The sequence below is a fragment of the Octopus sinensis genome, unplaced genomic scaffold (assembly GCF_006345805.1).
Source record: "Octopus sinensis unplaced genomic scaffold, ASM634580v1 Contig13257_ERROPOS134491+, whole genome shotgun sequence".
Taxonomy (NCBI): domain Eukaryota; kingdom Metazoa; phylum Mollusca; class Cephalopoda; order Octopoda; family Octopodidae; genus Octopus; species Octopus sinensis.
In genome coordinates, this window is record NW_021832862.1 from 10,342 (window position 1) to 26,452 (window position 16,111).

General features: G+C 37.5%; 1 protein-coding gene across 1 annotated transcript; it reads right to left on the reverse strand.

Annotated features, from left to right (window-relative positions):
• Positions 1-9,724: 9,724 nt before the first annotated feature.
• Positions 9,725-15,325, reverse strand: LOC115229617 (protein unc-93 homolog A-like; the record flags this gene model as incomplete). The annotated part of the gene is made up of 2 exons (XM_029799946.2): positions 14,131-15,325; positions 9,725-9,871 (listed from the first exon to the last, which is right to left on the reverse strand). Coding segments are annotated over exons 1-2 (1,212 nt in total), but the record flags the coding sequence as incomplete, so codon positions are not given.
• Between the last annotated feature and the right edge of the window lie 786 nt (positions 15,326-16,111).

The following is a 16,111-nucleotide window of genomic DNA, read 5'->3' on the forward strand; positions in this document are numbered from 1 at the left end:
AAACTGAAAGAAGCCCGTTCTATATATGTATATGTGTGTTTGCGCACCCCTCTCCCAGCATCGCTTGACAACCGATGCTAGTGTGTTTATGTCCCTGTAACTTAGCGGTTCGGCAAAAGACTCCGATAGAATGAGTACTAGGCTTACGAAGAATAAATCCTGGGGTCGATTTCCTCGACTAAAGGCGATGCTCCAGCATGACCGTAGTCAAATGACTGAAACAAGTAAAAGAGTAAGAGTTACTTGTTTCACGCATTGAGCTGTGGCCATGCTGGGACATCGCTTTAAAGGGTTTTGCTTAGTCATGGACAAACTGCGACCCGCAGAAGTTTTTGAATGGCATGCCTAACGGAGAATTACCTGGAATGATTTTAGTTGTGTGGCCCGCCAGAGGATGATCCCTGTCTAATGTGGCTCCCTTCTTGAAAAAAAGGGTTTTCCATGCTGATTCGTTCGGTTTAGCCGAACAAATAGACCTCGCTATTTTTTCTTTTCTCTTTTTGTTTGTTTGTTTGTTAAAATCGCGTATTTATTCTATCGTTCACTTTCTGCTGAACCGCTACATTACAAGGAAGTAAACAAACCAACACTGGTTTTCAAGCGGTAGGAAGACAACTACAAAGTCATACATATACATACGCCCCCCCCCCACACACACAGAGGCATATACATACCTATTTCTTTATTAACCACAAGGGGCTAAACATAGAGGGGACAGACAAGGACAGACATAGGTATCAAGTCGATTACATCGACCCCAGTGCGTAACTGGTACTTAATTTATCGACCTCGAAAGGATGAAAGGTAAAGTCGACCTCGGCGGAATTTGAACTCAGAACGTAACGACAGACGAAATACGGCTACGCCACGGACTTCTATACAGTTTCCGTCAAATACATCCATTCACAACAAATTGGTTGGCTTCGGAGCTATGATAAAAGATACTTGTCTCAGGCGCCGCACGGTGGGACTGAACCTAATACTACGTGGCTTCGAAGTGAACATGTGATTTGTGGAATTATAGGAATTAAAGGAATCCATAGACAAAAAGAAAAAAATGGTTGGGAAGCATTGTATTAGGCGCAGACGTGGCTGCGTAGGTAAATATCTTGTTTCCAAGCCTGTGGTATTGGGTTCGGTCCGATTGTGTGGGAAGGACATAGGAAGTAGAGATATAAAATGTCTTTAAATGCAGAGAATTGTGATAAGTTTCTGAAGGCGTTGATGTTTCATCTCAGGTCAGAAAGGATTGAGCAGATTTATAACTAAAGACGTCCCATCCGTGAACATCCAAACTTATATACATACCTAGGACCATAATATACAAATACAGTTGGAAGGATGTGATGTGATGTAGGCTGACTGTGATTTGAAGTATGTTTGGCTGTTGTTTCTTGCATGCTGAGCAACCGCATAGAGGCCATTCATTGGCTCGCGTGGAGTAACTTTAATGATGGCAGCGTATTAAGAAGAAAAATGAAGAAAAAGAAAACGCGGCGACGGCGTTAATGGTAATAGTAGTGGTGGTGATGGTGGTGGTGGTGGTTTTTGCATTAAACATTATTTAAATTTGAAATATGTGACTTCTGAGCTGTTGTGCAGGAAATGGTGTGAGAAAGGGTGCAGTGAAGCGGGCTTTTCTACCATGTAATCATCATATATTGATAGGCACACACACAAACACACACACGCATATGCGCGTGTATATGTATATGCGTGTGTATTAGTCTATATGTATGTATTCATTTACGTGCACATGAATGCGTATATGTGCATGTATATACGAATATATATATGAAAGTATGTGTACATTTTTGCACGTATGCATGTATATATATATATATATATATATATATATATATATATATATATATATATGTATGTATGTATACTTGAATGCCTTTATATATAATATATATATACATGGACATAAACTTGCATGTATGCAGGCATATATGCATGCATATATACATATATATATATATGTGTGTATGTGTGTGTGTGTGTGTGTGTGTGTGTGTGTGTGTGTGTGTGTGTGTGTGTGTGTGTGCAAGCGCTATGTATGTCTAATGCATATGAATCAAAATTGGTAAATGGCAAATTCCATGATATTAAATCCAGTGAGAAAATATAAATTATCCACATTAATAACAATGAAATGGTGACTCAATGAAATATATAAGCACTCTTATGTATGTATGAATGAATGAATGTCGTATGTACGCATATATAAGTACGTATTTATGTATGTATGGTTGAATGTAAGAATTTATCTATGTATAATGTATGCACGTAAGTATGTATGTACATAGGCGCAGGAGTGACTGTGTGGTAAGTCAGCTTACTTACCAACCACATGGTTCCCAGCTCAGTCCCACTGCGTGGCACCTTGGGCAAGTGTTTTCTACTATAGCCTCGAGCAGACCAAAGCCTTGTGAGTGACGGAAACTGAAAGAAGCCCGTCGTATCTATCTGTCTATCTATCTATCTATCTATCTATCTATCTATCTATCTATCTATCTATCTATCTATCTATCTATCTATCTATCTATCTATCTATGCGTGTATATATGTATATGTATATGTGTGTGCGTGTGTGTGTGTGATTGCGCACCCTCCTCCCAACATCGCTTGACAACCGATGCTGGTGTGTTTACGTCCCTGTAACTTAGCGGTTCGGCAAAAGACCCCGATAGAATAAGTACTAGGCTTACGAAGAATAAATCCTGGGGTCGATTTCCTCGACTAAAGGCGATGCTCCAGCATGGCCGCAGTCAAATGACTGAAACAAGTGAAAGAGTAAGAGTTACTTGTTTCACGCATCGAGCTGTGGCCATGCTGGGACATCTGTCTATCTATCTATCTATCTATCTATCTATCTATCTATCTATCTATCTATATCTATCTATCTATCTATCTATGTGTGTATATATGTTTGTGTCTGTTTTTGTCTCCACGACATCGCTTGACAACCGATGCTGGTATGTTTACGTCGCCATAACTTAGTGGTTCAGCAAAATAAACCTATAGATATGTACTAGGCTTACAAAGTCCTGGGGTCAATTTGCGCGACTAAAGGCGGTGCTCCAGCATGGCCGCAGTCAAATGACAAACAAAAGAATAAAAGATTATATGAGTTTGTATGTATGTATGTATGTGTGTATGAAGTATGCATATATGTATGTAAATAATTATGTATGCATCTATGTAAGTACGCATGTATGTACCCTTCGTATGTATTCATGTATGTGTGTGTGTGTATGGGTCTAAATGTTTTTCTCTGTGCGTGTGTGCGCATACCTACCTCATTCAGTTTCGTGAATAATCTATGCATACTGTTCTGTTTGTGATGAGGTGTGCTGGAGGGTGTGTTCGAGACTTACGCTTTTAGCAAACTTAACTACAGGATGAAATCCAGAGACATAATCTGTAACATAGGGGAAAGTACTTCGTGTATGACGCCGTGAAACCTTGTAAAACCGAACGACGTCGAAATATATAATAATTTTTTTTATATAGGCGCAGGAGTGGCTATGTGGTAATTAGCTTGCTTACCAGCAACATGGTTCTGGGTTCAGTCCCACTGCGTGGCTCCTTGGGCAAGTGTCTTCTTCTATAGCCTCGGGCCGACCAAAGCCTTGTGAGTGGATTTGGTAGACGGAAACTGAAAGAAGCCTATCGTATATATGTATGTATATATATATGTGAGTGTGTGTGTGTGTGTGTGTGTGTGTGTGTGTGTGTGTGTTTGGGTGTCTGTTTGTCCCCCCAACATCGCTTGACAACCGATGGTGGTGTGTTTACGTCCTCATAACGTAGCGGTTCGGCAAAAGAAAACGATAGAATAAGTATTAGGCTTACAAAGAATAAGTCCTGGGGTCGATTTGCTCGACTAAAGGCAGTGCTCCAGCATGGCCACAGTCAAATGACTGAAACAAGTCAAAGTGTAAAAGAGATATAATGAAACGGAAATAGTACGGAAGCCTGTCGGTACCCGTAATTCAAAAGTGCGACCTCATCACAATGTGTTACGCGTAATCTACTTGAGAATATTATCAAAAGGTTACAGGCATCTGTGGAGCCGTCATCCACTAGTATGTTCATTCCATGACTTGATGTTTCTTTCGATCAATTAGCTGAACTACCATCTGTCGTCTTCAGCAGAGAATCCCTCATTCATGTATGATACATCAGTTAACACATGCAATGGGCTGAGCTGGGAGAGCGTTAACAAGCCGGTTAAAGTGTTTAGTGACATTTCGTCCGTCTTTATGTTTTCAGTTCAAATTCTGTCAAGATCGACTTTGTCTTTCCTCTTTTCGGTGATGATAAAACAAGTAACAACGAACAAATACACACAACACAACACACACACACACACACACACACACACACACATATATACTATATATATATACACACATATATATATATATTATAATATATATATATATATATATATATATATATATATATATATATATACAAGGGGCTTCTTTTGTTTCCGTCAACCAAATCCACTCACAAGGCTTTGGTCGGCCCGGGGTTAGAGTAGAAGACCTTGCCCAAGGGTGCGAACGCAGTGGGACTGAACCCGGAAACCATGTAGTCGGGAAGCAAACTACTTATCACACAGTCACGTTTGCGCCTTATATATATATATATATATATATTATAATATATAATATTATGGTAACGAGGATGTCAGGTATTAACGTATTACGGCTGTTTCAAGCGGCCGGGGCTAACTCCGAGCTGCGCGGGCGATACCGAACCGGCATGTTACCTAAATTGAAGTGCCTAATGGATCTAAATCAATTTATTATATAATATATATATATATATATATATATATATATATATATATATATATATATATATATATATATATATATATATATGAAACATCGAGACTACTAACACACAGTAACAGGAACAAAAGTCCCGTTCTTGAGAGACTTTGTTGCATGCAATCAAGCCTTTGCATAGCACTTACGGAAACACACCTGAAACCGGACATAGCGGATGCGGAAGTACACATACCACAGTATGTTGTACTACGGACCGACAGAAAAGAAAGGAGTCATGGAGGAGTTGCTAGACATCCGTGAGGACCCTCACACCCCAGGTCCTTTTGTCATACTCAAACTCGTGTGTGACACACTAATTGTACATGTAAGGCAACTTGTGTAGGTGTGTGTGCTACATATCGCCCTCCAGATGCCCGAGCCATATGGGCAAGTTGAAGACTGCCTTATAAAAAATAGAAGAAGTTCTAGTCACACTAAAACAGCACATAAGTGTACTTCTCATGGGAGACTTCAAACCTGCCCAATGTCAGATGGCCCGAGGGCCTTTCTCTCCCAGGAATGAACACGATGTGAACGGGGACAGGCGAAGTCCCTTCTGAACCTCATCAACACCCTGTACATGGAGGCAAGTAAACTCCAACCAACCAGGGCAGGTAAACACTGGATCTCTGCTCACAAATAATATGGATCTCATCCATAATGTGAAAGTGACACCGACACTACTCTCGGATCACAACATGGCAGAGCTGACCATGTACGGGCCAAAGGAAAGCATGGACATGCAGCCTACAAGAAACTCTCAAAATCTTTCCAGCTTGAACTTCAATAAGGCAAACTGGAAACAAATTGAGAAAGAGATCCTCAAACAAAACTGGCCTGAATGTCTCTCCTCGCCGGACATCGACATGAAACATCAACAATTCATGTCTGTAATGCAAGCCATATGCTACAAATGTGTCCCAGAGAGAAAGGCCACTATACACAAGAACAAAAATCCCCAGAGAGAGGAAAATTCTAATGAGACGGCGCACAAAAAAATCTCAAATCGCCTAAACAACAAATTGAAAGGAGTGAAAAGTCCCGCCTGAAATGAAAACTGTTGGAAATTAAAAATGTCTGCAACTCTCCCATATGAAAAGGAAAGAGCAGACAAAGAAGCCTGGCCTAGACAAACATAAAATCTAACCCAGAGCTTTCTACAGGTATGCCAAAGAAACAGCTACGGTGCACTGTAGGATAGGGCCACTCCTTGAAAGGGATGGCACACTCACAGGAAATCCAATGAGGGTAAGTGAAATACTAAATGAGCAATTCAAGAGTGTTTTCACCCCACCCCTTGGGCATTCCAAATCAGCAATCCAACTGACTTCTTCACCACTGCAGATATGGGGTCAGAGGCGGCGATGATTGATTACATCAATATAAAGGAAGACGATGTAATAAAGGCTATAAGATGAAATGGAAACAGACTCAGCAACTGGCCCCGATGGATTCCCAGCAATCCTTCTAAAAGTATGTAAGAGGGTCTAGCAAGGCCACTGCGGTCTCTCTTTCAGAGCTTCCTTGCAACTGGCAAACTTCCAAGTAAACTGAAGGAAGGTAAAATATGCCCTATTCATAAGGAGGGTAGCAGAGCGGGCCAAGAACTACAGACCTATCTCCCTAACCTCACACATCAGCCAGCAAGGTCCATAACGAACGATAGTCAGAAGGAAACTAATCACCTTCCTTGAAGAAAAAATGACTTGCTGCCTGACACCCAACATGGTTTCCAACCAGGAAGAAGCTGCTTAACTCAGCTCCTACAACACTATGACTGGGGTGCTGAAACAACTGCTCAACCACTCAAATGTGGAAGTCATATATCTCGACTTTGCAAAGGCCTTTGATAAAGTCGATCATGGAATGATATGTCACAAACTGCGTGATCTTGGCGTAGTTGGAAATTGGGGAGAATGGCTTCATGACTTTCTGAAGATAGAAGTCAGTGGTGGTAACAGCCAATGGGGCCACTTCCATTAACACGCAAATAGTGAGCGGTGTTCCGCAGGGCACTGTTTTGGGACCATACTGTTCATAATGGCCCTCTCAGACATGCCCTCAGCCACGCAGAGAGCCACGATCACAAGTTATGCAGATGATACAAAAGTCTCACAGGCAATACAGAACCCTGAAGACACTAAGCACTGCAATGTGAGCTGGACGAAATATACAAGTGGGCTGAAAGAATAGCATGCAGTTCAATGCTGAAAAGTTTCAAGCTTTATACTATCAGCATGCAAAACTGAATGCAATACCCAATGAATACACTGGACCCGGAGGATTGCAATCCCAGAGGCACAATCAGTGCGTGACTTGGGTATTCAATGAGTGATGACGCGACTTTCATGTACATGTTGCTAAACTGGCAATGAAATGTAGACGCTGGCTGGATGGATTCTTAGAACCTTAGAACAAGAGAACAGAAACCATGATGGTCCTCTGGAAGACACTTGTCCTAGCCACTTTGACCATTGCTCTCAGCTATGGTCACCATCCAGTGTCAAGTTGATCACAGAACTTGAGGCGATCCACGAAGCTACAGAGAAGATAGCCTCTGTGCAGCATATGAGCTACTGGGAAAGACTCAAGAGATTAAAGCTCTATTCCCTGGAGCGTAGGCGAGAAAGATATGCCATAATATATATCGGAAGATCCTGGAAGGACTTGTCCCAAACTTGGCATCGAGAGTCACACAAAGCCAGAACCGGGCGCCACTGCATAGTAACAAGGACTCCAAATTTGCCATCAAGATGTAGGACAAGATATTGTGATAGCCTGGGCTTCAGAGGCCCACAGCTCTTCAATATCCTCCCGAAGAACCTGAGGGACCTGCATGGTGTAGATGCGGATGTCTTTAAAGTAGGACTGGATCGCTTCCTGTCAGGTGTCCCGGATGAACCAACTTCTCGGCAGGAGGTGCAGATGAGGGCAGCTGCATCGAACTCTCTCATGCATCAGATGGTGTTTGCTAAAAAGCATCCGTGAGGTAAAATCGTGTAGCAAACCAAATGGCGGTGCCCCAGCATGGCCACAGCTCATTAGCTGAAACTGGAAAAATCAAAATCAAAATCATAGTATAAACTGTTGTTTTAATTGTAATTTAAATCAAGCACAGTCCTCAGTCAAACCGTCAAACCCATACCAGCATGAAAAGCGGACAGTAAACGGTGATGATGATGACGATCACCCAGTAACCTATCAAATCCATTTAAACATTTCTCAATACATCATAGATGGTAGCATAAAATGCGGGAGGGAAGTCATAGCAGAAGCATGTAAATGTGTAATTGGACTTGATAGGTTACTGGATGATCATCATCGTTTAATGTCTGCTTTTCATACTGATACGGGTTGGACAGTTTTACTGAGGACTGGCAAGCCAGGTGGCTGCACCAGGCTCCAATCTGATTTGGCAAGGTTTCTACAGCTGGATGCCCTTCCTAATACCAACCACTCTGAGAGTGTAGTGGGTACTTTTTAAACACGCAAAACGTACTAGACAAGAGTGAAGAGAGCAGCAGCAGGTTGGTCTTACTGATAAACGCTTTCTGCCTTATACCTTTCACTGTGTGACATGCATAAGACTATGTGGAAGGTCTTAAATCTAAGAATTGAATGGTGCTTTTTATGTGCCACTGGCATGGCAGCCAGATAGGCAGCACTGACATCAACCCCACTTGAATGGTGCTTTTTATGTGCCACCAGCATCAGCTACAACTACAATTTTGCTTGACTCAACAGGTCCTTTCAAGCACAGCATATTGCTTGATGATTGAAGGGTGCTTTTAAATGGGCCGGTTATGCGACACTGGCATCTCACCTGACTTGCTGGGTCTTTGCAATCACACATATCTCCAAAGGTCTCAGTCACTTGTTGTTGACTCTATAAAGCCAAATGTTTGAAGGTCATGCTTCACCACCTCACTCCATATCTTCCTGAGTCAACCTCTTGCACAGATTCCTTCCAGTGTTAGGGTGTGACACTTCTTCATACAGCTGTTCTCTAGAGAAATCACATTATTGTTGGTGATACAGCATTCTATGACATGTGCTTGTGACTAAGTGACATGTGATGACGATTCACTCCTGAACTGAAATAGGCTCCCAGCCTCTGTATCATGAATGGTTATGTGGACCACTCCTAACAAAAGCCAGAGCTTCTTTCAACCACAACATAAAAAGTACCAAGAAAAAAATGTTATTTAGATATACTTTTATTTTAGTTGTTTACACTATTTTATGCTTGTTTATACTCTTATACATTCAAAGTTCACAAATCTTCTTATTTAAATCATGAATCATATTCCTTTCGATAATATCAATATGATTACAAAACTTCTTTGTAGACAATATTTTCTGTTTGGTCGACACTAATTTTCAAATTATGTCTGGATGTTCTGGTACCATGGGTTATTTTGATTGACACAACTGAGATGTAAACAACAGTTGCTTTGATTAACCATTTCGAATCCTGCTTGAGACTGACACACTTCAATAACCACTAAATGATCACATACACTTTTTCCATTTTGTTTTTGCTATTAACCATCCTCACCACCCACTTCATATCTACGATGGGACCACAAACTATACGATGAAAATCCAAAGTTACTCGGGATCGGTGAATTTTTAATAAAAATGTAATGGTGGCTTATCAATTCAAAAATCAGTATCCATTATATGATCATACTTTCTGATTTTTTAATGCTAAAATCCCTCCTGATGGCCGTCTTTGTAATCCCGAAAAATATCGTAACCATTGGTCCAGCCATCTGGCCATGAAGAGGGAACAAACAAAGAGATGGACAAACGGACATAAAGCCCATTATAGTAAGATGAAAATAATTTCATATTTGGTAATAATTTAAGACAAAATGCTTACCAGCAATTCCAGTTAATATTCGACCTCCAACTTTTTGAATTCGGCTACTGATTGTGTCTGCAAAAAAACTGCCCAGTCCAAATGTCACCATCAAGAATCCTAAATAAGGAACTCCTAGACTACATATGCTGGTTATCTGAAAATCAAAAAGGTTCATTAAAATCTCTTATATCTCAACAACTAAGTACTCATGTTAAATACTCATCAAATACTGTACGACCACTAATTTAAAGATTGTAAGTTGAAAATGATGGTACTGTATTGAGTCATAATGCAAGACATACTTATTACTTCACTTTCTAAAGTAAATTATGATCCCTTAACCTCTTGGCATTTAAAATGGTCATATCCAGCCCAAATATTCTACCTGTCTTTATGTTCAAACCAGCCAGGTCTGGCCTCTCATACCTTCCCTACAATGTCATTCTTATAATAAATAATCACATTATCAAAATCTTAAAGCTACAGCATAATCCATGATTAATCAAAACAATGCATATAAATAAAAGTAATCTCAATGTTAAAGAGTTAAGGAAGTTATGCAGTTGTGAAAACATCAAATTCATCCATGCAAAACAATTTGCAAACTAATCCAACCAGTATTTGCATGGAAGTGAAAAATAATACTATTAAACAAAAATATTACAAGAAATACATATTGCAATAATTTTTTTAAATTGTTCTTGTTTATGAAACCTGACTAAGCAGGCATATGAATAAGTGTGTTTAAGCCATGACAATTTCGTCTTTTTGTGTACCAGGGAAGAAATTACCTAATGTGTCCTTCCTTGTCAAATGTATGATTTGAAGGAAATTTGACTGCTATTCCTTGTAGATTGAATGGGCATACAGAGGCTCACTTTTTGGTCTGTAATATTTTTATTATAACTTAATCAAATTTTTAATTAAATTTAAACGGTGTCTTTTTCATATATACTCAAAAGAATTAAACAAAAAACAAAAGATCCATAATTTATATTATTACATTATTTCTTCTTCTTCTTAATTGAATGTCTCTACAACATTAGCCATCATATTCTTTTCTTGATCATTTCCTACTTTATCATGAACTAACATTCTACTCTAATCAATACTTTTGCATTTGTTAACACCTTATTTCTGGATTTGGTGATACCCTCACATTTGTCATTACAATCTATTTATGTTACAATTCAAGCAATTAATCATAACACATTCATTTGTTCAGAGACTGCTTTTCTATTAGATGAAGGATACCTAAGTCATGAATAATGGTTTACTTTAGATTTGCCATCAACTACTAATAATAATATGTCATTATTGCAAAATATCTTAAGCATTAGCACTTTAATTAGTTGGAATAGTAGTACTTGGAATAGTAGTACTGAATATCCCTGGTCAGTTCTAGCTGAATAGAGACAAGCCATACCAAAGAAAGCAGGTGAAAATTTGGATTCACAAAATCTAATTATGGCTTAGTATTGACTACTAATTCCAAAATGTTCCAGATACTTAATTACCATAGAGTGAAGAAAACATAGGTTTGATCAAGTTGAGATTCAATTAATAATTGTAATCCTCTTTGAAATTAATTCATTGTTCATGCAATCTAATCTGGAACTCTGTAAAATGAACCAACAATTCACTTTAACCAATGCTGTATTTGTTGCAAACCTATTTGTTGTTTTCCTAGTCACCATCACTCTAAGTGACATAGATACAATGTTTTGAGGTTGGAGGCCTGAAACATTTTTATTTCTGAGAAAATTTAGCCATTATATAAGGCCTAAAAGGTATATTTTGCAACACAATTCTTATTTCTATTTTCATCTCATCAGAAAATAGCAATTATTTCTAATTCTTTAAATGCAAAAAAGATAAAATGTCAATTATTGTTTATTTTATTTCTCAGAGATTACATTATGGCTAGATTGTTATAGAAATACGAAATGATTCACTTTGAGTAAAGCCGTTTAATTATCAAGACTGGAAAGTTGCTTTGTTAAAACTTCTTAGCATTGAAACCAGCACTGAAGATCAATTCATAGATTTAAATATAGCAAATATTGATTGCATTTGCTTGAAGAAGCAGAAATTAATAATTTGAATTCTTTTAGTAGACAGTAGTTCAATAGGTCTGGGTTGATTACTGATTCATAGGCTATTGGCTAATTGTAGGTGGCTCTTTGCCAATCCATGTTCAGCTATGCCAGGATAACTCAATAAAAAGTTACAGCTATTTTTGCTTACATGCCAGATATTCAGTGTGTCTGTCTGTTATGTTCTTTTTAGTAATTCATCTTCCTGGCAAGATTATCTTATGATTATTATCCACTTCTTCTAATTATCTGTTTGTAAATGATTGACTTTTTTTTTTATTAATTAGTTAGATGAGGGACATTGCCCATGATTTTGCAATTTTTTTTTATTTTATTTTATTTTTTCTTGGCTTGATGAGATTGATACAATTGATGTTCAGTTTGGAACATATGTAAGTCAACATCTATGGGAAAAAATAAGTGGGTGGAAATCTAAAAGGTTACGGTTCTGGAAAAGAATGATTGGTAGACGTGTTTAATGTAAGTTTTTAGCTCAAAGAAAATAGAGTTTGGGTTAGTGCATGTTCTGCATTCAATGACATTAAGCCAATGAAGAAAGACAATCCAACCATGAGCAACTTGTTTTTTTAGGGATATGCAGGACAATGTTATCCAATGTGTCCTTTTCCAAGATGGCTGAGAGTGATTTAAAGTGAAAGAAGATAATAGACAATATTTTACCAGATGATTTGGGACCTATTCTGAGCAGCTAGATTAATTAAGGCATATAGAATGAACTATCCTTCTCAGAGGCACAATAAAACTCATTCAGTAAGAATAATCACATGAGAACAATAAGCCAATGAGGGAGTCTTTACGTGATTATCAATCTGATAAAAATAGCAACCAAATCACTCAAATAACACCCTAGCACTGCATCTTGGAAAAAGGACAAATTGGATAATATAGTTTTTTTCAACCCAAAAGATAAGATAATTGTGATTGGTAAAGGCTAAAGACCCACTTTCGGTCATGAATGACCATGAGATTGCACCTAGAGAATTCTCCTCTGAGGCACAAGCCCAAGCAAAGTTGTTTATGGAAGACCAGCAGTCACCCATGCATACCAGCCTCCCCTCTCCATGCTACCAGTGTTATCCAATGGAAAGGCAAAGGCTCATACAGCTTGGCACCAGTGATGTTGCAACTCATTTCTATAGCTAAGTGAACTGGAGCAATGTAAAATAAAGTGTCTTGTTCAAGAACACACAGCCCGGGCCGAGAATCGAGCTCACCACCACATGATTGTGAGCCTGATACTCTAACCACTGAGCTATACTTTTAATTATGAGCATGTTCAATTGGGGCTGACTAGGTAAAAGAACAATAACCATAACAACACAAACTATATTTTGGATGTTCAATATGTGGTCTCCATAGACATCTCAACAATGATTGGTTATCACATACAAAATTACCTCATCCAAATGTTGACAAAATTTTTTAAACCTAATAATAACTAATCTGTTGATATATAAGAGAAGTATTATAACAAAGACTGGTGACTGTGTTAGTAGTTTCTACTATAGGCAATGTAGGATGTCATTTTTGTGAAAATAGAAAAAGGTAAGTGGTTAGGATTTTTGAATTCAGTATCAGACAGGAGATAATTAATTAAAAGTAACAACCAATATTACATATCTCATTTCATATAAAGAGAACACCTCATATATGAAGAGAAGTATCTCTTTTTTATAAGGCTAGAATGTAATATTTTTTGTAAAAAAACAGTTTGGGCCCACTGTGCAGCACCTGTAGCCACAGGTTAACCAAAACCTTGTTCTGGAACTTGTTAGATATAATCTGTGTAGAAACATGTCATGTAAGTAGCTGTGTGTGTGTGTGTGTATGTGTGTGTGTGTGTGTGCATGTGTGTGTCATTATGTCTGTTTATTTTTGTGTAATACTGGTGTAAACAGCTAACTTAGCTATTTGATAAATTGTGATTGATAGATCAACGAAGACTTTTGAAAGTAATATTCCAGCATGGTCACAGTCCAATAACTAAAAACAATAAAAGAATAAAATGTCCACTAATGAAGGAACTAATAATGGTATCAGAGTAATTGTTTTCTGTGAATCAAAACAAGTACGATTTTACTATATAGTTATCTAATAAGAATTGTTTGCCAAATCAGCTAGTTTTATATCATTTTGTATAAAGTCAGCAAATATCAAAAAAAATTGATGCATTAAAGCTTTTTGAAATAAAATAAGTTTGAAGAATAAGACAATGAATTTGAAATGTTTTCTTTTTATATTACTGATGTAATTTGCTTTATTTTGAATATAAAATCATAATGATTGGTTAACTTACCTTTGTTAGTTCTCCAACAATAAGAGCTTGTTGAATCCCAGAATAAAATACTACACCAGTTGTGAGAAGCCACCTTTTTTCAACCCAAACATGAAAAATTTCATGCAACTGATGTTTAAATTCTAGATTTCTTTTTTGAACCAAAATATCTGGTTTATGGAGAAAAACTGAGACCATAACCAGTGCAGCAATTGTAAAAGATAAAAACACAATTTTTACTGTATGAAATTCACCAGCATATGTATTAACTATACTTAATGGCTCTTTTGGGCAGTAATCAACATTCATAGCAGCAAATGGATGGTCATGAGCAAATGGTGAATGAAAATGTTGAACTGACAATGGCTCAGATGGAATATAAGAAATGTCTCGTACAGCACGATTTGATGAACCAATAATTGCAGCTTCATCAGATGAAAATGTTAAAGTTGAGTTGATTCTTTCAGTGAAATGAGCTTTATTTAAAGTATGATGCTGAAAGAAGATAAAGGAAACCAAAGAATTACCCATTATTTGTGCCAACTGAACACTTAGTATAAGTGCCATATGGAAACGTTTTAAAACATCGCTGACATTTATTCCTGATAAAGCTGCAAAGTTGGCAGCATAACTGGTACATAGAAGTTCTTGTGATCGCCAAAGAACAGCTTGACAAAGACCAAGAATGCAAGAAGCTGGAATTAAGGTTTCAAATGATGGGTAAAGATGTGATCCTGCAAAAATAGAATGTCCAATAATGGCAAGAACAATTGCTCCTTTTGGATGAATGTAATGAGCAATTGCAGATAATGCATAACATCCTATGACATAACTTGCATAAATACAACAAAGAGAAAAGTAGCCAAGTCCATTTTCAGGGTACATGGTTGATAACAAGTTGCGGAGTGGTATAAAAGTGCTTATAATAAGCAATAAGCTCAAACAAAGTGATGCAAGATTAATCCACATTGTACTACGATGTCGTCGCATGCGTTCAGCAATCCATTTTTTGTGCTCAATAACTACGCCTTCTACATCAATGGGGTCATATTTGTCAAATTCTTCACGAAATTTTGCTGAAGTCATTTTTGTGCTGGATATTATTCAAAATATTAGAAAGAAAGAGTTTTGATGTTTTCTTAAATGAAATTTAATTCATTGTGGTGGAGACAGTAGCAGCAAGTTGAACGTCACCAATGCATTTTCCCTAGAAATAAAACAAAATATTGATCAGTGAATCAAATAAAATTATATCACTAATGTATTTTACATTGTTTTCTATATATAATGCTGCATCCTATTTTTTTAATCAATTTCGAAAAACACATTACAAAAGTTTCTTGTCAACAATTTATGTTTATAATCAGCAGGTAATAATAATTTATTCATATCATAACATTTTGCTATCATTTATATCATAACACACAACTACGAAATAATTTTTTTTATTAAACTATTTATCAATTAGAATTAATCTCCCCCCCCCCTCTACTTTTCGTTGCAATTTGCAAGTTGGTATAGCACTGAGGGTTAGAAAAGCACTTGACATTTGAAGCAATCTAAATTTGGTATCTAGACTGTTTTAGTTTGCAAAATATACATCTAAAGAATATATTTGTTTTCCATATTACAGCAAACAATCAGAGTTTATGAAAATTTAACATGTTATAGTAACAAATTACAAAAATACATGCATAAATTTCAAATCATCCTGTGTACTCCAGCTGTTATATAATCTATAAAATGAAGAAGGCGAACATTGATACAAATTGGATTTTTATGTAAAAAGGGGTCTAAATGGGGTTGGAAGGGGATTAAAATTTACAGGAGGGGGTAACTTGAGGTGAGAAATTGATTAGGAGACGTTTTGGGGTGCTACAGTGGTTGCTTTGGTGTGAAAACGGGGATTTTATTGATTTTGGGGGACACTTGGGGGTCTAGATTGGACACCTTTTGCCCGATTTCAATCAAATTTTCAACATGGTAAAGTGGAAGCGGATTT